General features: G+C 41.3%; 3 protein-coding genes across 5 annotated transcripts; 1 reads left to right on the plus strand and 2 right to left on the minus strand.

Moving 5' to 3' along the window:
• Positions 1–1,813: 1,813 nt before the first annotated feature.
• HPSE (heparanase) lies at positions 1,814–6,807 on the minus strand. Of its 2 annotated transcripts, none has more exons than XM_019614622.2 (12): positions 6,483–6,807; positions 5,542–5,687; positions 5,251–5,376; positions 4,967–5,140; positions 4,724–4,895; positions 4,537–4,584; positions 3,787–3,880; positions 3,462–3,568; positions 3,274–3,388; positions 2,885–3,003; positions 2,616–2,762; positions 1,814–2,237 (listed from the first exon to the last, which is right to left on the minus strand). In XM_019614622.2, the coding sequence occupies exons 1-12, from the start codon at positions 6,650–6,652 to the stop codon at positions 2,234–2,236; spliced, it is 1,422 nt and encodes a 473-aa protein (XP_019470167.1). In that variant the 5' UTR covers positions 6,653–6,807; the 3' UTR covers positions 1,814–2,233. The 2 variants fall into 2 exon arrangements, with proteins under 2 accessions (XP_019470167.1, XP_010708003.1); XM_010709701.3 differs by having other exon boundaries at positions 1,814–2,446; positions 6,483–6,791.
• A 2,490-nt stretch (positions 6,808–9,297) lies between these two features.
• On the minus strand, positions 9,298–24,809 carry HELQ (helicase, POLQ like). 2 transcript variants are annotated; one of them, XM_010709703.3, is made up of 18 exons: positions 24,638–24,809; positions 23,596–24,334; positions 22,945–23,123; positions 22,219–22,419; positions 21,209–21,281; positions 20,681–20,778; positions 20,104–20,202; positions 19,273–19,418; positions 18,183–18,422; positions 17,211–17,352; positions 16,811–16,915; positions 16,088–16,307; positions 14,828–14,985; positions 13,630–13,728; positions 13,170–13,343; positions 12,558–12,671; positions 10,050–10,184; positions 9,298–9,505 (listed from the first exon to the last, which is right to left on the minus strand). In XM_010709703.3, the coding sequence occupies exons 1-18, from the start codon at positions 24,788–24,790 to the stop codon at positions 9,428–9,430; spliced, it is 3,153 nt and encodes a 1,050-aa protein (XP_010708005.1). In that variant the 5' UTR covers positions 24,791–24,809; the 3' UTR covers positions 9,298–9,427. The 2 variants fall into 2 exon arrangements, with proteins under 2 accessions (XP_010708005.1, XP_031408913.1); XM_031553053.1 differs by lacking the exons at positions 23,596–24,334; positions 24,638–24,809 and adding an exon at positions 23,259–23,494.
• MRPS18C (mitochondrial ribosomal protein S18C) lies at positions 24,807–27,123 on the plus strand. Its single transcript, XM_010709702.3, has 6 exons — positions 24,807–25,079; positions 25,186–25,247; positions 26,070–26,153; positions 26,475–26,532; positions 26,863–26,922; positions 27,006–27,123. Exons 1-6 carry the CDS (start codon positions 24,836–24,838, stop codon positions 27,074–27,076), a joined length of 579 nt encoding a protein of 192 aa, XP_010708004.1. The 5' UTR covers positions 24,807–24,835; the 3' UTR covers positions 27,077–27,123.
• The last annotated feature ends 475 nt before the right edge of the window (positions 27,124–27,598 follow it).

Here is a 27,598-nt window from a genome sequence, read left to right on the forward strand (position 1 = left end):
GCCGCCACGATGGGAGCGGCCTACGGACGGCTGGCTGGTGTTACCGGCTTTCTACAGCTGTTACCGGCTCTTTTCGGTGACAGAAATGACGCTGGGCATCAATAGGAGACGGCCAGCAGCCCTTGGTTGTGTGGGGGGCCTCGCCTAACACTGGCTCTGAGCAGCAGGTGCCCAACCTGAAGGAGCCAAGTGACGACACACTTTAGTCTCTTAACTACTATAGTGCAGCATCTCACTACAAGCCCGTCTGCTGTTTGGCTACAGAGTTTGCCCGAAGGGTTTAATGCACACAATTTCCTTTAGGTTACTAGCACGCAAAGACGTGTGTACCCACATAGCAGTGTATGTCTCGTTTTCCAGACAGGAAACATTCACAGTTTGCAAAAGGCTTCCAGATCTGCAGCCTCATCTCGTTGGTTCTGTCACCTAATTGCAAATAAAGCAATTAAAACTGGGGACGAGAGCTTTGGATGGAGCTGTAAAAGTTAATCTGGTGAGTGTGATGTGGGCAATAAAAACTTTCTTGAACTACTATTGAGGTGTTCTTAGAAAACAGTTTCCCTGTCACATTTCCTTCAGCACTGAGAACTGTTGCACAGACAAAAAACAAGAGAAACAGTTTTAGTTCCCCAAATTGCTGACTGCCAGGAGGAAGTAGAAAACCATCGTAATAACGAAGTGACTTTCACATGTTCACATTCACCGTTCTGATAAGTGGCACTTCACAGCTGTAAATCATTGTGCAAGGGACCACAAAAGATACTCCTGCTCTGGCTGAGTAAAACTCTTTAATTTTTTTATTTTTATTTTTTCCATTTCAGTCGTGTTTCATGGCAAGAACAGTCACCCCAGGCTTAATTCAGGCCTAGGGAACCTCCGGGAAACCTTCACTGCCGTTCATCTATGCTGGAGAAAACCATCCTGCATCCTGACCTGTCATGTCAGACACAGCTCACTGTCTTGTTTTGTTAAGTTTTATTCCATTTGCTGTTACAGTGACAAAGCTTCTAGTCATATCTTCTGAAATAAGCCATGAGCAAACCCCAGGGCTCCTGCAGGCTACTTTTAAGAAACCCGGGATAACAAGCTAGAAAGTTTTTTTATCAGTGGATTTCTATTCCTTGTAAAGTACCCTGGCCTTTCACAAGCAGTATCTAGGGAATGAAAGATTTCAAATGTTAAAGAAATCATCTAAGGTCTTTAACGTCCCACTGCCATCTTCCTCTCACAATTGCCAAATTATTCCCCATTCTCAGAAGATTCCCCTTTCCCTATTTTCATGTGACTGATATTACTCCACCTTCCATAAACTGATTTACAGTAAACCAAGTGTGAGCAATGCCATTTCCTGTGTCAGAAATGAAAACGAATGTAGGAATGTAGGTTCAGAGATCAAGGTGTGGCCAGTAGGTAATAACCACACCCAGTTGGGCAGAGTTTCTAGGAAAATTGCCAAAAGCTAATACAAATCACTTTATTAAAAAAAAAAAAAAAGTCCAATATCAAAGTCACAAGCATCGAAACAAATCTGTTTAGAAAGGTTTAAAGAGAAACTACCAGTCAACCTTCAGCTTTTATGTCTAATTTTTAGCTTATACTGTAATAACAATAATACACTAACAACTTTATATTGACAACGTGAGATTTTTCCACTCATTTCATTTTACGCCTTATGTACTTCCCTTTTTGAACTAGGACAGTGTGAACAAATTTAGCTCTTCTTATTTGTGTTTTGGATATGTATCACCTCCTGGTGTATAAGCCTTCACACAAGGCACGTACGCTGCATGGGCAAACACTCCTTTACAAACTCTGCATTTAAATATAAATTTTATTGTGCCTTTTTGATCACAGTTCCTAAGAACATCCACTTGCTTGGTGCTGTAAAGCCTTCATGTGAGCCACAAGCCACTCCTCTGCCTTGAAACCCCACTGAGCCGGTAGCATCATTTTAAAGCTCAAAGAAGGGAAGTACGGTGCATGTTAGTTTTCTCCCTGCTGTGCTCTCAACATTGTAAGGCGCTGCTGGTGGTGTGAGTTGCATAATTCCAAGAGAACCAGCTGCACTGGTGGGAACTCACCTTATACAGGTGAGAAAAGCTGCCATGAGACAATTTTCTCCCAAACGGGCTGTTTCCCCAGCAGGAGGGATGTGAGCCCCTCAAGTATTGCTCTCAGGATGCTGAAGCCTTTCTGGTGACCTGGCTTTCTCCAGCTTGTGACCATAATCTCCCTACCTGGCAAAAACAAGTGGCACCGCATGGTGAGCCCTGTTACTCTGCGTGCTCAAATGCAAGCAATAGCCTTAGCGTTCCTGATCACGTAGAAACCGTAAGAGAAGGCTGGCAGGCCGAGCATGCTGCCAGGGGCAAGGGCCATCTCGTGCAGTGCAGGGAGTGTCTCATCGTCCACCATCTGCAGTAGGCGGCCATTCAGCTGCACCTCTCTGCCAAGGCATGATTGAATACTGCATGCTCGCCGGCATCATCTCTGGCTCTGGGTGTGAGCAAGGGCACCCAGAGCAGCACGACAGACAGCCCCCAAATGAGCAAGGTTTCTGAAGCTGCCTACATGCTGCTCAGTCCTTGCTCCAAGAGGAAGAGGTGTGGGCTCACCTGGAGAGGATGCTGTCCTTGCCATGGGGCAGCAGCAGGTACTGATCCACGCTCTTACTCCACAACTGCTTAGGCAGCTGCAAGCGCTGGGTCACGTTATAGAGGTTCAAGGCAAACAGTGTTACATCCCCTTCCCGGTATTTGGGGCTGCGTGAGAGAGACAACGAGTTTGGTAGAAACAACAGACACCCACACACTTCCTCTTTGCCGCTGCCCTGGGATGACTTCACGGCCGTAGTGTTGCCACCATGTGGGCAATTGCTGCTTACTGCTGGGGGTTAGTGCAGTGCAGGTAGACCCGCAGGCGACGTGCATCTGCTTGCTCCACGCTGGCCTCCAATACCCGGGTGCCCACCAGTCTCTTGTATAGCAGTGACAGCCAGTAGTCCTGGGGGAATGGGATTCATCTCCACCTAGCACTCATTTTTTTGAGGCAACTCCACTTTTGGTCCCCATAGCTTTTCACATCACCTGGATTTTGGCAATGCTATGCCCCTTCTGCAGGGCACTGTGGAGCTGGCAGGGAACCCATAGGGGACGCACTGCCCTCCATGCAGGAAAACCCCATGCCCAGTTCATGGGCACAACATCAGGGAGAAATACCCAGGGATTTTGGCAGCCCGGTGACATGGTGTTTGCCAACAGGCCGTGTACGCACCGGCAAGGGCTTGAAGCTGGCGTCCACCAGGTGATAGCTGCCAGCACCAAAGAAGACCTGCCTCATCACCACGTCAATGCCACACCGAGCCGCCAGCCCCAGCTTGTCCAGCCACCTGCCAGGAACCAGCCACAGGTCACACTGGGGCTCAGCATGAGAGCAGCTCCCATGCTCCTATCACCACTCACATGAAGCCGGCCACATATGTGTTGGATAGCTGGGGGGCCCCCCCACCATACGCTGAGCTGGTCTCACCCAGCCATACCTTCTTGCCGGGCACTGTTGCTTCCACGATCTATGTGGAGAGGGAAGGGAAATAGGAGACAGGTCAAGTTTTGTCTGCTGAAGTTACTGCAACCACCTATGCCCATTGCACTTATTATTACTTTCACTAAAATTAAGGATTTTTGCACTGTCAGCAGCAGCTGAGTTTGGAGGATGCTTATTAATTGTTGCACAGCAGAGTGGTCTCTGTGCAAAGCCACACGGGGAGGATTAAAGAAGAGCAGGCACCTCCTGGACATCGCGCACGGCTGTGGCAAAGGAATCCAGCACATCAGGGCTCAGGAAATCCTCCCTTGTTGCACTTCGGCCATTCACATAGTAGCTGGAAATGGAAAAAAAAACAACAGCTGAAATGAAGGAAAAATATCAACATTGGTACCTGCTCTCATGCAAGCTCAGTTAAAGTGTCCCTGCACCAGCTGGGAAGCTGCTGAACATTTGTTCTAAGGGACAGAGCCACTGCTTGTCCTTGCAACCATACTGCATACATCTGGTTTGTGCTGAGCCACGTCCCTTCCCAGTCACATATCTTTCTGTGGCTGGAGGACTTGGTGCAAGCCCCAGGTGTGGGTGGAGAAGTTCTGCAGGTGGACCAAGGATGCTGTTGTTCCCCACCAAAGTATAGCATATGCCAAAAGTCTACACAGCTCTCCTGCGAGAGGGAGAGTTACAATGCAGCTCTGCATGTCAAGCTGCTGTGTTCTCACTTCTCTGCACATCACTTCTCTTTTTATTGATAAAACATGTTAGCAATCAAAATGACTTTGCACGCACTGCATTCCCTGCTGCTATGTCTATGCAACTCCTGGTCTTCTTTGAATACTCTGCTACTTAGAGCAAAGCACTATACAGAGGCATCTGGGACCTGCCAACAGAGTTGTTTCACCCCCTCCTTTCCACTAACACATGTGAATTGACATTTCTTAAAAAAAATAACAGCCAATAAGCAGAGCAGTGATAGCAGCTGAGGGTACTCACTGGTGCCAGGTGACAGAGTCAATCGCCTTCCCTCCGGATTTCAGGAAGCTGCAGTCAAACAAGGGTTATAGCAGGTACTGGTGACATGCTGCAGCACCCACCCTACGTCCCTGCCGACCGCGGTCCCCAGATCACATCACTGCTACCCTCCCAGTGGTGTCATACGGGCACTGGGCACTCTGTCTACCTTCTGAGCAGGTGCTGGGTGTGCTTGCGGGGCTGCCCCACGTCGGGGCCGTACAGCTCAGCGTGTCGGTACAGGGGGTGCTGGCTCAGGAGCTGCCGCAGGTGGATGAAATCGCGTCCCAACTGGAAGCCATCAATGTAGATGCCCGCCTTCTTCCTGAAGCTGTTGGGCTCTGGGGAAGAGGTGCCCATCAGCACCACTCTGTGCGCAGGGCTCACCCCCAGCCAAAGTGGGAGTGCTTACCATTGCCCAGCTCCCAGGAGATGTTGTAGCTGCGCTGTGCGCAGTAGCCCAGCAGCTGCTTGGCGTTGGAGCTGTCCCACTGCAGGCCGGCCCTGCGCAGCAGTGCGTTCAGTCCAAACACCAGGCGGAAGCCTGAGCAGCTGGCAAATGTGTGGAGGATGTCCAGTGTGTTCCCTGCATGGAGCAGAAGACAGCTTCATCCTGATGCCTCAGCATGGAGCTGGGCACCATGGGCTGTAACCCATTGGTTGTAAACCCTATTGGGAAAATCCATAAAAATTTACTTGTAATGGTGGTGTTTTTGTGCTTTTTCCAGGAATGTTCAGCAAGGAGCAGTTTCTCCTGGAGGGGCCATTGAGTGAGCAACAGCTCTGGAACCACAGCAGAGCTGGGCCATGCCCCGCATACATCTGTAGGGCAGAAGAAGGATGGGAGAAACCAAGCTGCTATCACCATCTCAACGAAGATGGCAACACACGAAGAGTCATACTCATCACAAAGAAATGGGAGGGGTGTGTGTGGGGCTGAGCGCTAGACATCCATTTCTGTGCAGCACAGGATCAAATCCCTCTTACCACCCTCAGCCTGAAGTTCTGACAGGACTTTCTCTTCCCAAGTTGAATCTTGTTTGGGATTGAAGATCAGGAAATCTGTACTAGTGCCGCCAAACCGCAGGAAGCCTGGGGAGAGCCCACTGGCCAGAGTGTGCAGCTTGGGGTGTCTGTGGAAGGTAAATTAAATGTCAGGGTCATCTCTCACATGGAAGCAAAGCATCAGCAGCATTCAGAGAGACACCTTGTAGCAGAGGATCTGAGCCACCCATCCCATCAAAGTGTGGGTTTCAAGCTGGCTTTGCACCATTTCTTCCTTTTTCCATGGACAACCACCAAATGGATAGATTTTGTACCAAAACCAGAGCATGCGTGGAATGAGTGTTCAAAGTAAAGCAGATGCAGTTCCAGTGCTATCTGGGATGGCAGCAGCCCTATCTCACTCTGTGGGGACACCCAGCAGATACGAGGCCACCAAGCACTTCCTGGTGTCATCGTGGCAGCCAGAGCTGCCTGCCTTCAGATAAAGCTGGTGCTGCCTTACAGCTTCAGAGCAATGGTGCAGGACTAGAATTTGGGATTGGGTGGGTGAAAAGGAAAGAAATTAAATGGCTTTAGAGAAGAAAAAAAAAAAAAGTTGAATCCAAAAGAGAAGAGAACAAAGAAACAGAGCTGAAGGAACAGTCCAGGAGCCCATCGTCTGGAAGCCCTGAGCTGGGATTTGCTCACAGTCAGAAAAGGCTTTGATTTTAGCAGCTACTTGTTTGCCTCCACGCACATCAGAACCTCTCTGGCATTCAGTGTAGCTCACAGCACTCAGAGCCCCCCTAAGCATCCACAAAGCCTCACCAAGGCTCAGCCTGCTTCTGTCCCAGACAGAAGCATCATCTCCTGCCAGCATCACGCACCGGCACCTGGCATCTTCTCACCCGTTCCTCCAGGAGTGAAGGAGCTGCAGGGCTCACCTGAGCAGGGCAACAAAGCGAGGGTCACGGGCCAAGCTGGCGTCCAGTGTAAGAGAAAGGAAGGCTGGGCTTACCGCCCCGATGGGTTCCCGCAGCCCCAGCTGCAGCTCTGCCGTCTGCCTCGGCGGCACAGCCAGCAGCAGCAGCACCAGCAGCGACAGCACCAGCATCCTTCCTCCTCCTCCTCACCTTCCTCCTTCTCCGGGCCGCTCCGCCGCCCCAGCACCACCCCTGGAGGGCGGGCAGCCCCAGCACCGCCCCGCAGCCGCCCGCTCCCGGTTTTGCCGATATGAAGTCACCCTCCGCCAGAACGAGACCAACCAGATCGCATCAGCGCTGCCGTTCGTAAACACACCCACGGTTCTGCCGGAGCGGAAGCATCAGCGACACTCCTCTTGGCATCACGATCAGCAGGATGCTTCCAATTTTGGGGTATGGCACGCATCTACCCTTTGCGGGGTGAGTTGCAGTAACTTCTACATCCATCCCATGCCGCCCAGCCCTGCGACTGGGACGCGGATCCAGTGATCCATGCTACATTTGGGATGCGATCCACAGAGAGCGGATGGTGGCAACGATGGGTCCAGTGCTTGCTGGCCCTTGGGGAGCCTGCAGCCCCTTGCAGCTGCAAAGTAACACCACAGGTATTACATGCCAATTAGCATCGCTTATTAGGGTGTTTTCCATATGGCATTAAGCACGTTTTAAAATCCTGCACACAAAGGGAGATGAATACAGAAGTATTTGTCACTCATCGAAGTACAAGCAAAGTGCTTTACTGGGAACTACAGACTGAGGGTGTGAGGGCCAGGACATGCCTAAAAATCCTTTCTTAGTGCTAATGCTCCACACTGGCCCTGTCCCACTGCCACCACTCCTGCTGCACTGGAGCCAGTGGTGCCAATGGCAGGCACACAGCAGGAGTTTATAGCAATAACAGTGCTTTCTGGAAATTTCTGCTGCCCAACCACGGAAGTGCTGAGCTATCACCAACAGCAGCACGCCCAGCTCTTCCTGAGCAAGAACCAGCTGACTTTTATGTGTGCAAAGGGAATGCAAAGGGAAGAATAAGCAGTACAAAAGGCAAACGTCTCTTGTGGCATCACAGCATTTAGGCAGATCAACAGAACTGGCGGTGTCAGATTAGTCTTTCTATGTAAGAAACCTCACTGAAACAAAACTCAGTTGCAAAAGTAGACTACGTACTGAAAATTAGGTCTCTTAAATAATTAAAACCACAGGCTGTGCTTCTCAAAGGCCTCTCACATCATCCTCACGTCTCCTCACACTGTGTACCACAAATCTTTGATTTCAGAAGCCAGATAATTTATCTACAAACCAAAACAAAACCTTCACGTGCTTTGTATTCATTGCAACCTGCACCCCATGCCAGGCCCGTGGAAGCGATGAATGAAGCTTTCAGTCACAGGATGAAACGAGAACTGCCTACACAGGGCCAGCTCCCACTGCAGCACCTTTCTAGAACAGAGACCACAGCAGTGAACCTGGCTGCAAGCCTCCCGACAGCCCCTTCTGGACACAGCTTTCTGCAAGCCACACATAGAACCACACGTGTGGTGAGAGAAGGCTGCAAGGATTGCTCTTGGCCAGCAGGTTAGCTACTTTCTGTAAGGATTTATTGTATTATTTGTAGAGGATTAATTCAGAAACGTTGGCGTGTTTTTGTGCTTGTTTCCAAAATCCCTCAGTATGAGGTTCCAAGTAAGACCATTTCAAGTGGGAGTAACAGCTGAGCAAACCAATAAGCCTTTAAAGCAGCTGGTTAGGTGTTGGAAATAACTTACAGTTTAAGTTCTTGGCCTGGTTTAATATTCCAAATATTCAATTCCATTTATTAAAATCTCAAAGCCACAAGGAAAGTAGGAGAATTAACCTTTTAGGCATTTTTCCATCAAAAGAAGGGTAACAGATTATTTACTTGTTACTCAAGGTTTCTCTAATGAAACAAACAAATCAGCAGTAAAATACTACTCATCATTTATTCACCACCACCTTTTGAAGCACAGTGTTCTATAATGCAGACCCAACTGTGATCTGATTACTCTTCATATGAAGTGCTTTAATGTTATGTTTTACATAGCAGTTTGAAAAAGGACCTCAACTGTGTCATGACTGAACATTTAAGACATTTTTAAAGCTGTTTTTATGAAGCATACCTTCTTACTAGAACTGCTCTCTTTTATATGGCTTTCAACACCCTTACTACTATAACTATAATTTACCTTTGTAGTCTCAGAAGTTGATATGCCTTCTGATATTGCCTTAATATTCAAAAACCTTTAAATAAAATTTAAACCCTATTTGAAAATCTTACAGAATCATCCTTAATAATTCTCTCCCCAAGCATTAACAGAGACAGAATAGTCATTTGGTGTTCAAACCTGTTAAAAATAATACTTAAAAGAGGCAGTATCTACAATTCCTTATGTGACTCTGGTATTTCTTCATTAAAACTACAACTCTACTTCTCATTCCATTAGCTTTCCCCAGAGGACAGGAACTCCTATTAACAGAACTTTTAAAGTAGTTTGCTCACACATGGGTGTCTTAAAGGATGCTACAGCATCACTTTACTGTGCTTTTTAAGCCAGCTATGAGCCATAGTTCTATGTACATAAGTACACACCACCACTTAGTCCAGCCCCCAAAGCATTCCTAGAGCCATGTATAAAAATGGGAACTATTTAATAGCACATCTTTTGATTCAGGTCTATGCAGAAGAGATTCTTTATCAAAATTTTGAAATAAAGAAAAGTTTCCAAGAAATATTTTCAATTTAAAATTCACACAAATATGATGTATAAAAAGATAATAAATATTTATTATATTTACAGCATGTGTACATAGGACAAAGTTAAAACCTAAGACACGCCCAAATACTTCAATTCATTATTATTTTTTCATGACTGAGCTGGTCAGTAGGTTTATGGGATATCTGAAGGCACCCTTAGGAGTTCCTCTACTTCTTCTTGTAAAGCTTCAGCTTTTTCAGTCAGCAGCATCTGTAATAGCAATCAAATTATTAGGAAATTTAGACAATCATTTGCTATATTGTTAGGATTAAACATCAGTTCCTTTCCAGGTTTGTATCTGGTCTTGAAAAATGAAACGAAACAATGCTGTTGCTCACAGGACTGCAGCACTCCAAGGTCTAATATCTTCTTATGTGTTATGCCAAGACCTTGTACTGTTCACCGTTCCAGATCAGCTACCAGAACATTTCTGGTCTTTGTTTCTCTAATGAAGAGAACTCTTTACGACCCCCCCACAGAAACAGAATTGGCTTAAGTAGTTTCTATTTGCCAATCATTCAAGTGCATCATGGGCTGTAGTCGCTGAATTCACTCCCATTGTAATCGTCTTAGATAAATAATGTGGTTAAGAAAATGAATTCACTAGATTAATACTGATCACAGTTGCCATTGCAAATATTCACAAATGCCTTTATTTCTAAACTGAATCTTCCACTGTCTTTTAATGATATTCAAATATTCACTTTTGAAACTTTGAATTCCACAAGTGGTTTCTTTTAACATACTTGCTTACCTTTGCAGACGAAACCATTTGTTTGGCTTGACGTCGTGACAAATGCTCGATCGTCTTCACCAGAGTTTCTGGGTTTGCATTAGCTAAGTGTGCTAAAGTTTTGTACCCTGCATTATAAAGCTGTTTAGCTCGTGCCTGTAAGCCAAAAATTGTGTTAGGTTATTTTAAGAGGCAATAAGAATCCTCAGTCCTAATCTCTGCACCCACCTGAAACATTTATATATATATATTTTAATAGTGATCCAGGTTCCCTTTGATTCACCTTGTCAAGAACAGCAAGCCTCATAGGAACTGGCACTAGTAATTCAGAATTACTGACTTAAACCTGAAAAATCTTACACAGTTCTGAGTAAATGAGTCATCATTACTTCCTCTGCACCTGCACAGTTCTGTGTCTGCCAGCCTCACTTTTCTTTTGTCGTTTTCTGCATTTGCTGTCACTGACACAAATCACTGCCTTATTTTCTTTAGAAGATCTAAATGAAATGAGAGCTTGTTGTGCTTGAAAAGCGTTGCCCCTATTTTTCTGCAACTTTTAATACCACCTCATGAGCTTCCATAGAACTCCAGATAAGACTGCACTTTGCTGCTCAAAGCTTATTAACATTTTTTTTGCTTTAGTATCTTTTCCTCTAGTTTTATACTAAGTCATGGCTGTTAGCTCACAAGGACAGGAGAGATTCTCTGAAATTTGACAGCTAAAATCAGCATGGGAGTACATGTGATCTGCTTCTCTTTACTAGGCTTGGTCCTGTTGTGGTATAAGGATGCAATGCAGCCTGACAGTAATTACTGTATATAGTCTTTTTGGAGACATTTCTTTTGCAAAACTTACAGCGATTGAACTTGTTTACAAAGTTTAAGTCAAAATGCATTTCTAGGCTAGTTTTAAGAACATTTTGTAATGCCAAGGCTCTAATTGCCTGAGTAATAATTCCTATCAGATGGAAAAGTGGTACATTGCTGTATGGGAACTGTTGAATCACGGCCTGAACCTCTGATTGATCACCAGAGACAAGCAATGAGTCAGACACAGGAGCACAGGTGAAGGCAATTCAGCTGTGTGACCGGAAGGGGTGGAGCCTGGCTCCACCTCTCCTAGACGCCATTTAAGGGCTGACTGCCACTGAGAAAGGATCTCTCTCTGGAGACTGCTCTTCATGGAGTTTCTTGTGAGCCTACAACACTGGTGAGTACTTTTTGTTTATTTCTGATTGTCTTTCCCAATGTGATAATCTTAACAGCCTAACTTCTCTCTATACTATATAACATCTGTATATTTACTGATCATACAACTGCCATCATACATTTGGTCAATCACATTTTTTTTTTCTCCTATCATTAAGACATCAAGGAATAGAAAACTTTATCTGATGGCGCATATATATTTAAGCAACTAACAGAAAAGCTAACAAACAACGCATAAGTATTTAGTGATGTGAAGTGGTCATATAATTCCCCAAAAAATCTATTAAATGGCAGCAAACCTTTTCTGTACTGTTTTGCAGCTGTATGCACAGCATGACTGATAGCTCAGAACCTGTCCTCCCTAATAACTAATAGGGAAACTATAGTTTGCTCTTTAGCAACTCAAAATGCTAAGGACACTTTCTCATTTACTACGGTAACCCAAATATTGATTCTGTCAGTTTCCTACACACAAAGCTATGTAATTCATGTCTATTCAAGTGTCAGTATCTGCTAGAAGTATCAGCTGTCGGTATGGTTTTAATTACAGTTTTAAATGCACTGCTCTCATCAAGGTGCTTTTAAGAGCAATCTGTACAATGCAACTTCAGCAAAATCATGCTGTTCAGACTCTTGCCCTTACAGACTTCAAGCCATGGAATGAAGACCTTTCTTCTCCCTTTGTACCAAACTCAGGCCATTTCATACAAAATGCATCAAGCTGTAAGTCTCCATAGTTTTAACTTTTCAGTGTAAAAACTCACTGCCACCAATCTGCTAACAAGGTGATTTCTACAGTATGCTGGAATAGAAAAGACGCATCCTTTTCAAAGCAGGTTCACTAATGACTCATAATCCTGCACTCAGTTCCCACAGTATCTTACTACTTGAATCGGAGCCCTCAGATCAGAAACTAGTCACATTTCTCATTTGAAATATATGCACCGGCATCAATGATACTAGAAGCTTATGTTCCCTATGTAAGCTCCCGTATTCTGTGATGATCTTCTAACTTAACCTCAAAATAAACTTGACCTGGGCTGTGTTTTACAGTTGAGCACAAAGCTCTAAGTTAGTATGCAAATGCTGTGTTTTCACCGTTGCTGCAGCAGCAACTGGAAGGAGAATATGAGATAATAGAGAGAATATGACTGGCTCCAGCTTGCACTCCCCCAACAGTCCCTGACATAGCAGACTGTTGTGAGATATTTCTATGATGCCAGACTTGGAATAAAAAACTAGCCTGGTCTTCCAGAGATACTTTAGTGATAATAACATTTAGCACAAAAGTTTGCCTTTGTCCAAGATAGGTTTACTTACCTCTAGAACCCCTGCTACCTCCATCAGTGGAATGAGCTCTGTCTTAACACAGTATGTCAAGCGCTTGGTAAGTTCTGTCAGCAGGGCTTTATAAACCCAGAATTCCTCCAGTTCCTGTAAAGACAAGGACAATTAGAAGTCAAAAAGTAAAAGGCAGTAAAAAAGACAGTAGGAGAACTCTTCTAGTTATTCTTTCAGCTTGTTGCAGAGTTGCATCTGGCACTCCTCAGCTAAATCTGGGATGGTTCTGAAGGATGAAGAATGCATTTTTTAAATGGAAAAAGAAACAACCAAGGCAGCTCTTTTCTCACAGTGACATTCCACAACCAGAAGGCCTCATCTCACAAAGGCAAGCTCATAATTTGTCATCAACTGCACTTAATGACACTGATCAATGACCTCTAGAGTAGGTATTCTTGTACTTTCTGTCCATGAAGCTTACTGTTAACACAAGAAATATGCACTGTAGTGGCATGCTTTCCTTGACAATGTATAGTTACGCACAGGAGAGGTGAAATGCAACATATGCATTAAGTTTAACATAACAGAAGAAAATTTCAAGTTTTACAAAGCCAATCAAGAGAAGATACTAGGAGATATTTAGCACACTACCTCACAGAAATGCAGAACGCAAGAAGCAAAAGAGGCAGCAGATGTAAGGAGATTCTGCACATAGCCTCGAGACATGTTGAATTTCTCTGAGATGCTCCATATGTTGGTCTCTTTCAGTAGGGCATACAGGACAAATGACAGGTAGAGCCTGTTCACAACAGCAGTGTCCACATTCTAGGAATAAAACAAGTTAGAAGTTGGTACCCTCTATGAAATTCACAGTTTTCTGCTCATTCTTCAAGGATTAAGTCTTTACGTCCCTATTCCTTCACATCTCTGAAACAGATATGTTAGACCCAAATACATTAAACATTATGAAAAACAAGATGAGGTGAAAAGGAAGTTAATGAGTAAAAGAACAGTAATAATTAAATACTTTCAGGAAAGTTATCCAGCATTTCTAAACAGCTGAATTACAAGACTACACTGTTGTCTTAGGTGTAACAAATCTCCAGCCTACCTTTCTGATGGCTTGACCAGAAGCCTTTTTTGCAATAAAGCTCTCAGGTACTCCCACCATATCTACTACTCTTTGCTCTGCTGAACTCAGCTGGTTGAACTAAAGGAAGATTGACTACAGTCAAAATCATTTCTTCATAACAACTAATTAGAAATTACATGTTACAAATCAGAATAGTTCTAGACAATGTATGCACAGTATATTTAGCTCTAAAAAGTAATTCACATCAAATTTGTTTAATAAGCATACCACCTGCAGGCAAATAGCTAATGTTGCTTTCCCTTCTCCTCCACAAATAAGAAACGAACATACATTTTTCACCTTTAACTCAACTGGTTTAAAGCCACATATACAGATGTGTTCAGCTGCTAAACTTCTGGTGTATGTGTACAAAGGCTGTGTACTTTTTTTTGAAATGCATACACAGCTTAACTATTAAGGTGCACACAGCATCACATTTCTCACCTCGTTTGGTAATGATAGTTAGTCTATATTAAATTCAAGATGAATTAGTTAAAAACCCCAGAGAACTACCAATAGCTCTTCTATGTGCTCTAGTATTTTTCTCCAAGTCTCGTTATTTACTTAAATTCCAGATGTGTTTAAGTTCTTCCCTGTCAGATAGTGATCAATGCTAGTATAGAGTTGTATAAAAAGGGATCAGTTTCAGTTTCACCAAATATTTCGAAAATAAGTAGCTCCATGACCAACAAACAATATTTTTCCTGTACTCCATGCTTAAGAGTTGTTTTGCAAACTCTAGGATAATTTCATACAAAATTCAGATAATTCGTTCTTATGACATATGTTATTGAAATCAGAAGTCTGCTACTGAAAGTAAAACCATGCTTTTAAATATCTAATATTTGAATAGTAGGCTGACTTCTCTGCAGTCAAATCTGCAGCTGCTTTATCTGTCAAACTCTTGAGTACTGCACATTAACAAACCCAGTTATACAGACTTTAGTGCCATTGTGCTGCTGTTTCTCTCTAAGAGGACAAAATATCGATGCATAAGACAAATCAGGTTCTTGAGGTAAAGAAAAGCACTTCTGCCCTATGATTGAAAACATTAACATCTTTACCTTTTCATCAAAGCATTATTGTACTAATTACATTCTGTATGTATAAACACACTCAAAATCCACTAAGCAGCATTAGTGCATGCCCCAATCAGTGTTTGAAATGCAAATCTCACCTGCCTCAAGTATATCATCCAATCTGGGCTGCAGTTGGAAACCATATCATATGGAGTAGCTAAATAGAGAAGATGAAGGCTGCTCTCAAGAACCAGCCCTTCCAAACCTTTCCTCAGTTCTTTGTAAAGGAGATTGCAGTACGACACGTCTATAGAACCTAAAACAAGCAGACAATGCACAGCAATTTTAGGTAGGCATACAGAGTTCAGTGCAGTAGATTCTCACATGAAGTCATCATTTTGTTTTTCAGAAAAGTTTGACAGTGCAATCTTAATCCAAGAGAAAAGTGTAGCCCAAATAATCGTTGTAATCTATCATTATTGGTAAAAAGGAACTGCAAAAAGTCTGCGATCACTGGTTTCCACATACATTTTGTGTGCTTTTGGAACATTTGAATTATCTTCTTTTGAAGAAACTCTTGCAGACTGAAGCTATCTCTCAGTTTCATACAAGTACTTTCCTTATCCTACATCTTTATGCTATGAGATAAAAAAAAACCCCATACTTTCTGGTTGTATGGGAACTGTTGATCACGGCCTGAACCTCTGATTGACCACCTGAGGCAAGCAATGAGTCAGCTGTAGGAGCACAGGTGAAGGCAATTCACTTGTGCTACCAGGAGGGGGTGGAGCCTGGCTCCACCTCTCTTAGACCCCACTTAAGGACTGATTGCCACTGAGGAAGGATCTCTCTCTGGAGATTGCTCCTTGAGGAGATTACTGTGAGCCTACAACACCGGTGAGCATTTTCATTTATTTTGATTATCTTTCCACTGTGATAATCTTACTAAGCCTAACATCTGTATACTTACTGATCCTACATCTTATCAAGCCTAACCTCTGTATACTTATTGACTGTACACTGGTATGCTTTTTACATTAGATTTGGACCGCATGTAATATTACTTTCTTTCCCCAATAGTCTCCTAGTAGGCTAAAAAATAACATTACTCACAATGCCTACGTGTAAAAATGAGATTGTGAGTAATTTTCAAACACTAAATCAAATTAAGTCATTAATTTTAATACAGTTCTGGTTTGAGTCTTCTTGTGATTCGTGTTCTTAAAATTCATACCCGTAACATTCAGTCACATAATGCTTACTCATTCTTCATTTCAGTCCAACACGTTATTTAGTAACTAAACTAGCACTGGGCAAGCTTTTTTTTAATTGCCTTTTCAAAGAGAAGAGAGAAAACCACATTAAATGGAGGTAAGGCTGAGATGAAAGGGTTTGTTGAAGAATAAGATTAATCTTACCTTTATATGTAGCTTTACCCAACAGTGTGATTGTTAGTGTACTTCTGGGATTTTGATCCTTTTCCATTATTTTTCTTTCTAAGAGTCCCTTTTCTATTAGATTTTCTAGTTCATCTCTAACGATCTCTGAGAGGCTCTTCTCTTTCAACAGCAGCTGCTGCTGGACACCCAGCAGTGTATGGCACATAAAACTGTACACTTCCTCTTGGGTAACTGCAATCTGTATAAGATTTGGAAGCGATTAGATGTTTAAATGTATCATCACACAAAAAAGAGCATGCTATTCAAAACAATTACTCAGACTATAATTTAAGTTGTTTATAGAGAGCTAAGTGACGAATAGAATAGACAGCTGATCATTGATCTGATGGGACAGCACGTCCATTTGTTTATTATCTTGGCTATTCTATTATGTTCATTTGTTTAGACTGTTGCTAGTTTCTATTTATAGAATCCAGTATCAGAAATTGAAGTATTAGGACAATGAAGAAGGCAGACATAACTTTGGCCTTGTCCATGCTGAAAAAGCATCATGTTGTGTCACTGCTTTTTAAGCGAGGAAAATATTATTCACAGTTTTGCACTTCTCATTTGAAGGGAAGCTGTGCTGAACTTAGTTAAGTTCAACTGTTGAAAACATCTGATTTTTCCTACAGAATCAAGTAATACAATATTTAGTACATCCCCCAAACACTTTAACTGCTCATAATATTTAACTAATACCTTCAATCCAACCAATGATAGCAACAGGTACTGCATTCCGTTGGTGGACTCTGGCAGAAGGTTGCTGTAACAATTCTCCAAAGGACTGGTTATTAAATCTTGAACCTAAAAGGTCCCAAGAAATATATTGGTACAGAAAAATAGTTATGGAATAGTTTTAAACTGTTCTGAAATACTGATACCTGTGATTCTGCTTAGAAACAAATATCTGTAAACATGTAGCATTTATAGCTAATGCGTGAAAACAATCTGTTAATGGCTAAAGCAATTGACTGGTATTTCATAAGTCAGTTACTTCAAACAAATTCTACAAAAATTAGGCTAAGGAGCTCATCTACTCCTCTTCATCTCACCAACTTAATCTAATGACTTAAATCACCAACAGCTTCATAAAAGTTACCAAATGTTTGTCTTTTTCCTGCACTATGAGAATACTTTCACCAGCACTGTCAATACCAGCTCGACCAGCTCTGCCAATCATTTGTTTATATTGATTCTTCTTCAGGAACTCACTAGCAACATAAGGGGCTCTTAAAATCACCCTGTAAAAAGAAATCATTGGTAAGTTGTGCTTAATATTAAAATTACTATAGTTGTAATATCTTAAAAATGCATTCTCTAGCTATGCTTCATGCTTTGCAACTAAGATAAGCAAAACTGAATTTGAAATACTTGTTTCAAAAAAAAGTGTTCATCAAAACATCTAACACCTTGAAGTCTGAATCACAATCCGTTTTAATTACTTGCTGCAGTGCCTTTGTATCTTAGTCAAACACAAACAATGTTGACCCTAAGTCAGCAATGCTAAAAACAGGCCACATTTCTCTGTTAGGAAAATAAAGTTCTCTCTCCTCAGATGTGTTATTCAAACACAGACACACGCAAAACTGGATTCTTAGCAAACAGTCTTGGGTCTTCAAGACCAGGGCAAGCCATACCATCAATACCTGTGTAACAAGTGCTAGCATATTATTCTGGTAAAATATATTTAAGCACCTTCTCCTTATAAAATAATTTTAGGACTTGAACATTATTCTTGTAAAAGCATTAAAAAAGCATCATCGCTTGCTCATTATTACTGAACTTATTATTACTGAAGAAATTTCTCAATATAGTAGAAGTTCCTTCATCCATTCAGGAAAGTGTTCCTCAACTATGCATTCTGAGAGACTTGTTACTGATACATTTTTCCTAGATGATAATTTTGCAGTTTTAATTCTGTCCTAAGCTCAGTGTGTTAAATTACTTCCTCCTGAAATTTCCAAGTAACAGCTGAAAGATATCTAATAGTGCTCTAATATTTCCATTTAAGGTTTATTATTATTATTTACAATGCAAGGATGAAACTATGTAGTATTTTTGGTTAACTTACCTTCTGGCTGGCAGGTTAACTCCAGCAGCTAATGTAGCTGTGCAAGCAAGAAGACACAGGACACCTCTAGAATATGCTTCTTCTATATTCTTTCTTTCATCATTTGTAAGGCCACTATGGTGATAGGCAATACCAAAAGGAATTGTTTGCCTCAGAACAGGACAGATGCTTCCATTTCCAATATCCTTTAGGTTCTTAATTAGGTCCTGTTTTTCTTTCTCCCTGTGAGTTCTGAATTCTCTTTGAGAACAAAAAACATTTCTTCAGACTTTGATCAAGTAATAATCACTTTAAAAAATTAAGGCAGACATCATCTACGTTTCTCTTCATTATCTGTTCCTGTAACTAAATATGTAAGTTTGGATAAAGATCTGTTTCTGATAACTTCAAAATAGCAATACACAGGTAGATACTGAAGTCACCCACACTGATTTTTTTTGTTGTTGTTTGGAAGCATGGGTACAGAAGGCATCAAATATTGATTAGGTGTGTGTCAAACACATTGAAGACAAGAGAGAAGCTTATAGCAAAGCTTATAGACACTAAAATTGGTTCCAAGATTGGGAATTTGAATAATCAATGTAATTTCTTCCTACATACTGTTTAAACTAGACTATAATTGTATTAAATCAGACTTTTATCCAGTCAAACAAATCTCAACTTCTTTTGTACGTGAAGCCTAGTTTAGTGTTTACATCCTCCAAGTAGAGAATACTTGACACTTCCATATTCAACTGATGACATACATGACCAAATACAGGGCTATAGAGAAAATGTCTTTAAGTAGCTTGTGGAGATAAGTGCCAATAAAATAAGGTATACTTTTTAGTATACTTTTCTCTTACTATGTTTTTTTAAATTATTTATCCTCTATTTGTAAAATCTGCTGAAAAAAAGTTTGTAAAACAGTTTACTAATAAGCTTTGAGCAATTTTCTGTAATATATCCAGTTAATAGCTTCATGCAATTCTGTATATTCAAAATACACCTCATCACCCAGAAAAAGCCACTTCCATACTAGTTAAGATAAACCTCAAGTTCTAGCCAACAATTTCATATACAATAAAAAAAATCAGGAGATAAAACATACTTGTTCAGATACTTGCAAACCATTGTAGCCACATTTTCACAGTTCTTTTTAGTAGGACAAAAGATTAGGCAGGAATATTTTGGAATAACTTCAGTAACCAGTGCAATGATGTGGTCAGGATCTGCTTTCTCCAGACTACTAGAATACTATCAACAGATTGACAAACATCATTTTTTAAACGTAGAATTTAATTCTTAAACTCAGCAAGTATTCAGTACCTGTTCTCTGCCTTTCCTAGGGTATTCTCCGTTTGTTTTAAGATGACTTAAAAAACAAGAATTTGTAGGGTGAACTTCTACCAACCAAGCACTTTACAGTTTGCCAAAAGATTCAGCTCAGTATTTCCATATAAAATCAACACTCTTCTTCCTCCTCCTTAATATCTTTATCTGTAGTGTCACAGTAGCAATGCTGCTTGTGCTACTGGCAGTATACCATCACCTACCAATCTTAACATTGAAGTGAATCCAAATAAGTCAGTAATAAGCTTATAACAATGAACATATGTTCTGTTATTTAAGAGTGATAAACAGCTGAGAAAATCTAGCCAAAGACTTGCAGTTAGTTCTATGGAATTTTCAAGCCCTTTGCTACCCACATGGGAGAATACTGAAAACAAACCCACCCCGCCTTCTACTAAGAGAAGTAAAAATGTTAAAATAGAGTTAAATATCTGATATTTAAAGGACCTTTTTCCTCTCCTTAAGTTTGCTATTGTCTTTGTTATATGCATTACAAGTCAACTATATTATTTCTTCTGTGAAAGCACTGCAAAGACATCAACGAATAATGATGTTTTATCATCATAGTTCAAAGAAACTCAGATCTTACCTTGAAGTTAAGGAGACGTGAAAAAGTAAAGCCATTTTCTGCTTTGCTGTCAACTTCGTAAATTGTATCCTTTATCTTTATGTATTCCTTTAACTCTACCTAGATTGATTTAAGCCAGAAACAATAGTCAAATTACCAAGATGAAGCCATTAATAATATGTAGCTGTTTTTTTTAATAAACATCATGCTTCCCTCAAATACATGCATGCATTTTTTAAAAATAGATCTAATTATCTGCTCTGACAAAATAAATGTCTAATTAGCTAAGAATACGCATCACTGTTCATAAGCAGTTCTCATGATTGAAGACGACTAGCTCAGATTCCACATGTATTACATAAACAATATTTATGACTACTTCATATATGTAAGTGTATGTATGTACACAACACACTGTGTGGCAAATCGTGAAAAAAGTTTTTGTTAGTACAATTGCAAGCCTTAGCATGCATATTGCTTTAATTTTTAAAACATTGTGAAAGTAAACATGTGGCCCATGTTAAAAGTCTGAACAGGGCTGCTATAATTTTAAAGCCAGAAACAATATTTACTGTTTTACAATATCTTTTGTACATACCGGTCTGAAATTTTTAGTATAGTACTCTGCTTGCAGAAACTTCTGCAGGTCTCCAACATTATTTAAAGTTGCACTCATTCCAACAATGTGTATATTTTCTGTAAAACACAGGTTGAAATGAGTTTATTTCCATGGTCACCATTTTAAACACTTTGCTCAATATTTAACTCAAAACCCTGCTTATTTATTATTAGCATTTACTTTTAAGTGCCAAATCAGCAGGTTTCATGAGGATGTAGCTAAGAAATATTGCCTGAGACGTAAACATAAAAAAGGAAATCTTCTCTATAGAGATGTTTAATCGCAATGGCTAAGGGGCTCCTATGAAGAAATGAAAGATGTTTGACAATGCTCAGAAAAATATCAAGAAAGCTTCAAGAACACTCAGCCCACCCTTATGGGGTAAAACTCCTCAAGCAATCAACACATTTTCCAAAAGCAGCCAAGACAATACAGATCTAGAAAGCAAAATCAAGGTGATCTCTCTCTAGAGGTAATCATAGAACAATATTTTAGAGACTGACTTACTACTAGCATGAAGTATTTTTGCAAGAGTCATTTCCAGCGTTGCTCCACGACTTCCCTCACCAATCATATGCAACTGCAGACCAGAAGAGAAAGCAACCAAGAGTTACTACTGGGTTACAAATATTCCCACAAATACAACAGTATATTTCTAAGTAATTTTGAGTTGAATGTCTGTCAAGACTCCATCTAGAGATCTACTTGGTAAACTGACATGCTAGGCTTCTTCTCTAAGTACTGCCTTAATTAATATGTATTTAAGAACCACCAGACAAAAGATCTGAGAATACAAGCAGCTAAAATTTCATTCCATTTAATTAGGTCACAAGCGTTGTGGAAATAAGATCTCTTGCAAGTACAGAATTGGCATGGAGATAAAGCAACCTAAACTTACCCTGTTCAACTTATTTTTAAGAAACACTTGCTAGGAATCCTAAGCAAATCTTTTCTTAGCAGGCAGGTGCTACCAGAAAAAGCCTAACTTATTTACTAAGCCTTTTCACACTTAGAGAAGTTGTGTTTAAATAAGGCCAGACTGGAGCATGTTCAACTCCTGGAATGCAATTTTACACATTATCCATGGGATTCAATCCCACAGTTAACCTTTAGCAGTACAACTCAGTCATATTATTAAAAAGCAGAGCAATAGGTAATTCTCAGTGAAATGTGACTTCATTTTCTCTCCAGTATACCAGCCTTCAGATGCCAGGATAACAAATTCAGGCACGCAACATGCATATACAAAAACACATTCCACACAACTCAATATCACTTTTTAATTTTTGTTACTTTGTAGAGCCAAACTAAGAAACAGTTAATTTAAAATTAACCACTAACATAGTAGATATGTTAACTTCAGTTGATGAATAAAAATAACATTCATCGTAACAGGCATTGGTTACAGATCAGTTTCCTGATCCCAATGAAGTTATACTATTTGTGACATGGTAAGCCCTGGAAACTAAACCAATGAAATAAACTAAAAGCTATTTATAGAAAATCTTGTGACCTACCTCATCTACTACAACTAAACCAAGGTCATTGATTCTATCTGTTTCAATTAAAGAATTCACAAGAGCGTGTCCTTTTTCTGTGGTAGCAATATAAAGTGACTTTTTTATTCTTCTCTTGATGGGTGGAAATCTTCCCTTACTTCCTGCATATTCTTCAACCAGGAAACCTAATTCTATCCCAAAGCTTGATAAACCCCAAACCTGTAATAAATAAATAAATAAACAAATGCAATGTTAGTTGGAAAACAAACTTGTGCTCATTCTGAATTTCAGACCCGTCTCAATTACTCAACCACGCATGTAACCTACCCATATCTAAATCCATTGCATAATTAATCTGTTCCCCAGTTGAAAAGCAAAAGCATTCACAAACTTTATCAAACTGTTATCTAACTTCATTTTGATTTAGTCAGAGTAGCATATGTTTTTATTACAACGGTACTTTGCCAGAAGGGTTGACAGCAAAAGACACTGATATAAGAACAAAAATATGGGTGATGCTGCAGAACGCTATCATTTCAAGAATTTCTTATAACTCAGCATATTGAAGTGATAACCACAATATTTTACTAGAATAGAATTGAGTCTTAGAGCAGCACTAAAAGGCAAAGCAACTCATTTCCCAAAATGTTTTCATAAAAATACAGTTACCTAATACTACTGCTAAAACCAATCATATAACAAGGCACATTGCAGAAGATGCACAATCCTAGGAACTTTCCAGACCTTTTCTTGGACAATGGCAACATACGGCAGGATCATCAGAACATCCTTCTGTCTGCAGAGTAATTCTTGGAGAATTAAAATTTCAGCAACAAGTGTTTTTCCACCACTAGTTGGTAACGAGTAAATCAAATTCTTCCTCTGCTGTAGAGATTTTAATGTTAAGCAATCATGCTGCCATTCTGCAAAATTAAAGAAGAATTATTGCCAATCCTTTTAAGGACGTTTGTCCCCCACAAGGCTCTTTGCCTATGCTATATAAAACCCATCAATTCAGCATTCAAGAGTTTTCTTCAGTTAAGTGCTACAAGTCTTACCATTTTCTCAGATCTCACACAAGAAAGTATTCCTGTAAGCCACATCCTCCTCCTCCACACTTCTGAAAAACAATTCTCTTCTGACGTAGCTTAGCTATTATTACCTTAACTTTCTTATGCTTCCTCCTCTGGAGATCCAACATGACTTATGCTTTCCTTTAAATGCAACAAGTAGTATTACATTATCCTACTTTTACACTTGAAAATAATTTAAATATTTAATTTGTGTAATGGACAGTAATTCAACCATAAACAAGTAACTTTATACCACAGTGGATTAAACAGAAAATACTTATACTGCAATTGTTTGCTTTGAAGAACCCATAAGTTCTATTACCATAAAGTGTTTCAATGCCTCGAAATTGCCTGAGGAGATGTTTAACTTTACTGGGTAATCCATAAAACGGGCCTATATCAAAAGACGATGATTCAATAGTTTCCCTAGCAACAGAAATCTCTTCAGATAAAATAGCTTCTTTAAGCTGCTTGGTCTTTGAGACCTTTGGAGTCTGGGCTTTGGCATTTCCAGTCATAGCATTTTTCAGATGATCTTTAAGACTCGCGCTTTTACATGAATCAGACCTAGAGCCTTTGGAAGATTTTGTGCTTCTGTTCTTGTGTCCGGAGTCAGGACACGGAGATGACAGACTCTGGATTTTGTCCAAGGAGGAATTCTTCCACTCATCCATCTTTTCTGTGCCTGCAGATCTTTGGGAACGAGAAGAAAGCTCACCCATTTTCTCCAAATACAAAAGTTGTGATGAAGGCAATTCATCGAAAACAGAATCACTGAGGTCTTCATTGGTGTCTTCAACATCATTTTCATTCATTTGGAAGTCAAAATGTTCGTCCACTTTATGCACACTACTGTCTTCTATAGCACGCAAATTACCTTGCTTGCTTTGGTTCATTTCTGACTGAAGATTCCCATGTGCAAACTCTCCAGCAGCTTTCATGTCCACACCTTTTTCCTGGGGGTGCTGGTGCTCTGCATCAAGAACTTGAGCCAATAAAGAATCACTTTCATGGAAGCTGTCATAGTCACCAAACATATCCTCTTCACTATCGTTGTTACACTGTGAAAACAGAACAATAAGAAAATTAACACTGCAAAGTAACAAGCTAGAAAAACCTTGGCAACCGAAGCATAACGTGTAATTCATTTAACTGTTCTGCAATTTATCAAGCAATTAATCTGCCTTTGAAAAACAGTTCAACTTGTAATTGAACGTATACTTGCAAATGAGTGAAATGCAGCAGAGTCAACGAGAAGATTTTTGTGAGATTTCTGAACTCGAACACACCCCCTACTCAAGTGCTCCCCACCACCACAGCCTCACTCCGGCCCGCTTCCCCCGTCCCAGCCACCATCTCCGTACCGGGGGCTCGGCCGGGGACCCCTCACCCCCAGCACCGGGTCTCTTGCGAGCCAGCGGCGAGCAGGCGGCCCCGGGCCGTGCAGGGGGGTGGCTCCGTTTGCGAGCGGAGCTGGTGCGGCTCCTCCTCCGCACGGCGAGAGCGGGCTCAGCCATGAGGAGGGAGCCGGAAGACGTCAAAGCGGCACCGGGGCTGCGTACATGACGGCCGGCAACGCCACGAGCAACCCAGCCTCAACCGCCGCTTTCGGCACCAGAACAAAACAAACTGTACCACGTGTTAGACGCGCAGCCACTAGTGCAGGCCGCAGCCCCTTGGCCAGCGGATCGTATTTCCGCTTGGCTGAATGGTGCGGGGGAAGTTGCGCGCAGAGGGAGGCGGGAGAGGTCAAGATGGCGGCGCTGGGCGTGCGGGGCGGCAGGCTGTGCTGCGGATGGGTGCCGGGTGAGCGGGCTGCGCGTTGCTCTTTGCTCTTTGCCGTGTGTCTCTGCGGTGGCTTTAGGCTGCCCTATCTAGCTGCCGCTGACGGTGTTATCTCTTTGCTGTGCAGCCTTGATGCGGGAGAGGCCTTGTCGTCTTCAGCACCAGCAAGCAGCGGTCCAGTCTGACTTGGTAAGGGTTCCTCATCTCACTGCCAGGTGTGCCGTGGCTGCTTTCTGGCAGCTGTACACGGACTCCAGTATCAGTGGGTGAGCTGGTCAAACAGCAAAAATGAAAACGAAGATAGCATCTTTTGCTGTGCCTGCTGCTCTCGTGATTAAGTTGCTGTGTAGGTTACTGTGTTTATTGCTGCTTCGCACTGCTTCTGGAATCAGCTAGTTAGTGTTAATGAGTGCCCTATATAAGGTATGGCCTACTACTATGAATGTAACCTCCGTGCTGTTTCAATAGCTCACATCTAAGAGACATATTGTTTCTTTTCTGAACTGCAGAATAGTTTCAATTGGAAGGGGCCTCACAGCCTACCCAGCGCCAACTCTTTGCCATGGGCAGGGTTACTCCCCACCAGCTTAGGCTGCCTAGGATCCCATCTGGTCTGGTCCTGTGTACTTCCAGAGATGAGGCATCCACGGCCTCTCTGGGCAGCCTGTGCCAAGGCCTTACTGCTCTCTTGAGTAAAGAACTTCTGCATTATATCTAATCTAAATCTGCCGTTTTAGTTTTATGTCACTTTGCTTGTCCTACTTCTGTCAGCTCATCTAAAAAGTCAGTCTCCTTGTTTGTATGCACTTTTCAAGTGCTGGAAGGCTGTAGTGAGGTCTCCCTAGAACCTTCTCCATGCTAAAGAAGCCTAACTTCCTCAACCTGTCTTTGTAAGGGAGGGGCTCCTTTTGGTTTGAAGGCATTCTTTTTCCTGAAGATCTATGTGAAATCAAGTGCAAGCTGACTATTTTCTTGTAAATTTAAAACATTTTAGCTGTTGTCTAATTACAGCCTATAGAAATGGAGAATCCATATAAAGAGCCTCCTAAAAAATGTATCTTATGTGGAATAAAAGTGGACTACAAGAATGTGCAGGTAAGTGCCTTGAAAATGTATGTTTAAAAAGCATTCAAGGGCTTGGGAACAGAAGTCTAAAGTTAATACTGAATGATTAATACCAATGTTTAGAGGATCTAAAAACTGAAGTAGTATGTGTTACATTACTAGATTTATCAGTAAACTAGTTACTTCAAATCTCTAGCCCTATTAAATAAAATGTTCAGTTCTAGTTCTACTGTAGTGTGGCTTAAATGATAGGATATGTGTTAGGTTCTGGAAGAAACAGGTCCAAATATGAGGAAGTTAAAGCTTCTTTTACAAAGCAATCCTTACGCTCTTGTCTTTGCTTCCCAATAGCTTCTGTCCCAGTTTGTTTCTCCATACTCTGGCCGCATTTATGGCAGGCATATAACAGGTATGTGGAATACTACTTGCTGTTTAATGCCGATGTCTTCTAAAGTCTTGTTCACTTATCAGATATGTTTACAGAACTGCGTATTACTCGTTGTGCACATCTTGAAATGTTCATGTTAACTAGTAGCCTTCATCAAGAAATGAGAATATCCTTTAAGTAATCACTCTTTAATCCTAACCATAAAAGGTATGTAAGTATATACTTTTCTGTAAGAAGAAGGCTTTGATAAAGCTAGAACAATTTGTCACTAATGAAACTTCTTCCTCCTTAAACTAGTCAGTGAATTATGGTCAGTGAAACCAGGAAGCTAAAAATAACTTATTTGTTTAGGCTTGTGTGATAAGAAGCAGAAAGAAATTTCAAAAGCCATAAAAAGAGCTCATATACTTGGTAAGTATTGTTATACTTCAGAGTACTTGGTAAGTCACGCTCACCCTTTATTTAAAAAGATCCTCCATTTTATTTTTTTACAGGATTTATGCCAGTAATGTTTAAGAACCCATCATTTCTTACAGACCCCAAGATTTGTAATATTAAGTATTGAGAGTAACGTACTGTAAAGAAATAAAAATAAAACAAAGTCATGCTTAATATTCTCTACTGGTGTGAGTAACTGGAATAGTTTTTTTTTGGCTCAAAGCTTGTTCAGTGGCATTTAGCTGAGATGTAACCTGTTCAGCAAGTTTTTGTGGTTAGTGATTACCATGATCACAGTGATAAGAGAAATAGTGGTGGGTGACCAGGAGAAACCCTTTTTTAGCTGTTGCTCTTCCTGGGTATTCAATCTGATTTGTGGGGATCCTCTCTGAGGAGAGGACCACCATGCGGTCAGTGTGCATACCTAGCAGCCCACCATGTGACAACTGTGTGTTCAACTGCTGATTACCAATGGGAGGGGGCTGTGCTACGGATGTTCTGTTGCCCCGATGAACAAAACATAAGTACCCCTGACAACTAAAGGAAGCTCTGATGAACCACACAGAAGTGCCCCCTGACAACCAGCTGCTGCCCCTGGCAGCCAAAATTCTGCTGTGAAGAGCCTAAAAACCCAAAGAGCTCTGAGGTA

The sequence above is a fragment of the Meleagris gallopavo genome, chromosome 4, assembly GCF_000146605.3.
Source record: "Meleagris gallopavo isolate NT-WF06-2002-E0010 breed Aviagen turkey brand Nicholas breeding stock chromosome 4, Turkey_5.1, whole genome shotgun sequence".
NCBI lineage: Eukaryota > Metazoa > Chordata > Aves > Galliformes > Phasianidae > Meleagris > Meleagris gallopavo.

Excerpts from the sequence above, each read along its gene's own strand:
- HELQ (XM_010709703.3), bottom strand. The coding sequence starts at position 24,790 with ATGGCTGAGCCCGCTCTCGCCGTGCGGAGGAGGAGCCGCACCAGCTCC. Across the intron at positions 24,335-24,637 it reads GGTCCCCGGCCGAGCCCCCG|TGTAACAACGATAGTGAAGA; the intron begins GTACGGAGATGG and ends CTGTTTTCACAG. Across the intron at positions 9,506-10,049 it reads AAATGGTTTCGTCTGCAAAG|ATGCTGCTGACTGAAAAAGC; the intron begins GTAAGCAAGTAT and ends TTGCTATTACAG.
- HPSE (XM_010709701.3), bottom strand. The coding sequence starts at position 6,652 with ATGCTGGTGCTGTCGCTGCTGGTGCTGCTGCTGCTGGCTGTGCCGCCG. Across the intron at positions 3,881-4,536 it reads GACTCTGTCACCTGGCACCA|CTACTATGTGAATGGCCGAA; the intron begins GTGAGTACCCTC and ends TTCCATTTCCAG. Across the intron at positions 3,004-3,273 it reads CCAGCTTCAAGCCCTTGCCG|GACTACTGGCTGTCACTGCT; the intron begins GTGCGTACACGG and ends CCATTCCCCCAG.
- MRPS18C (XM_010709702.3), top strand. The coding sequence starts at position 24,836 with ATGACGGCCGGCAACGCCACGAGCAACCCAGCCTCAACCGCCGCTTTC. Across the intron at positions 25,080-25,185 it reads GTGCTGCGGATGGGTGCCGG|CCTTGATGCGGGAGAGGCCT; the intron begins GTGAGCGGGCTG and ends TTTGCTGTGCAG. Across the intron at positions 26,154-26,474 it reads TGGACTACAAGAATGTGCAG|CTTCTGTCCCAGTTTGTTTC; the intron begins GTAAGTGCCTTG and ends GCTTCCCAATAG.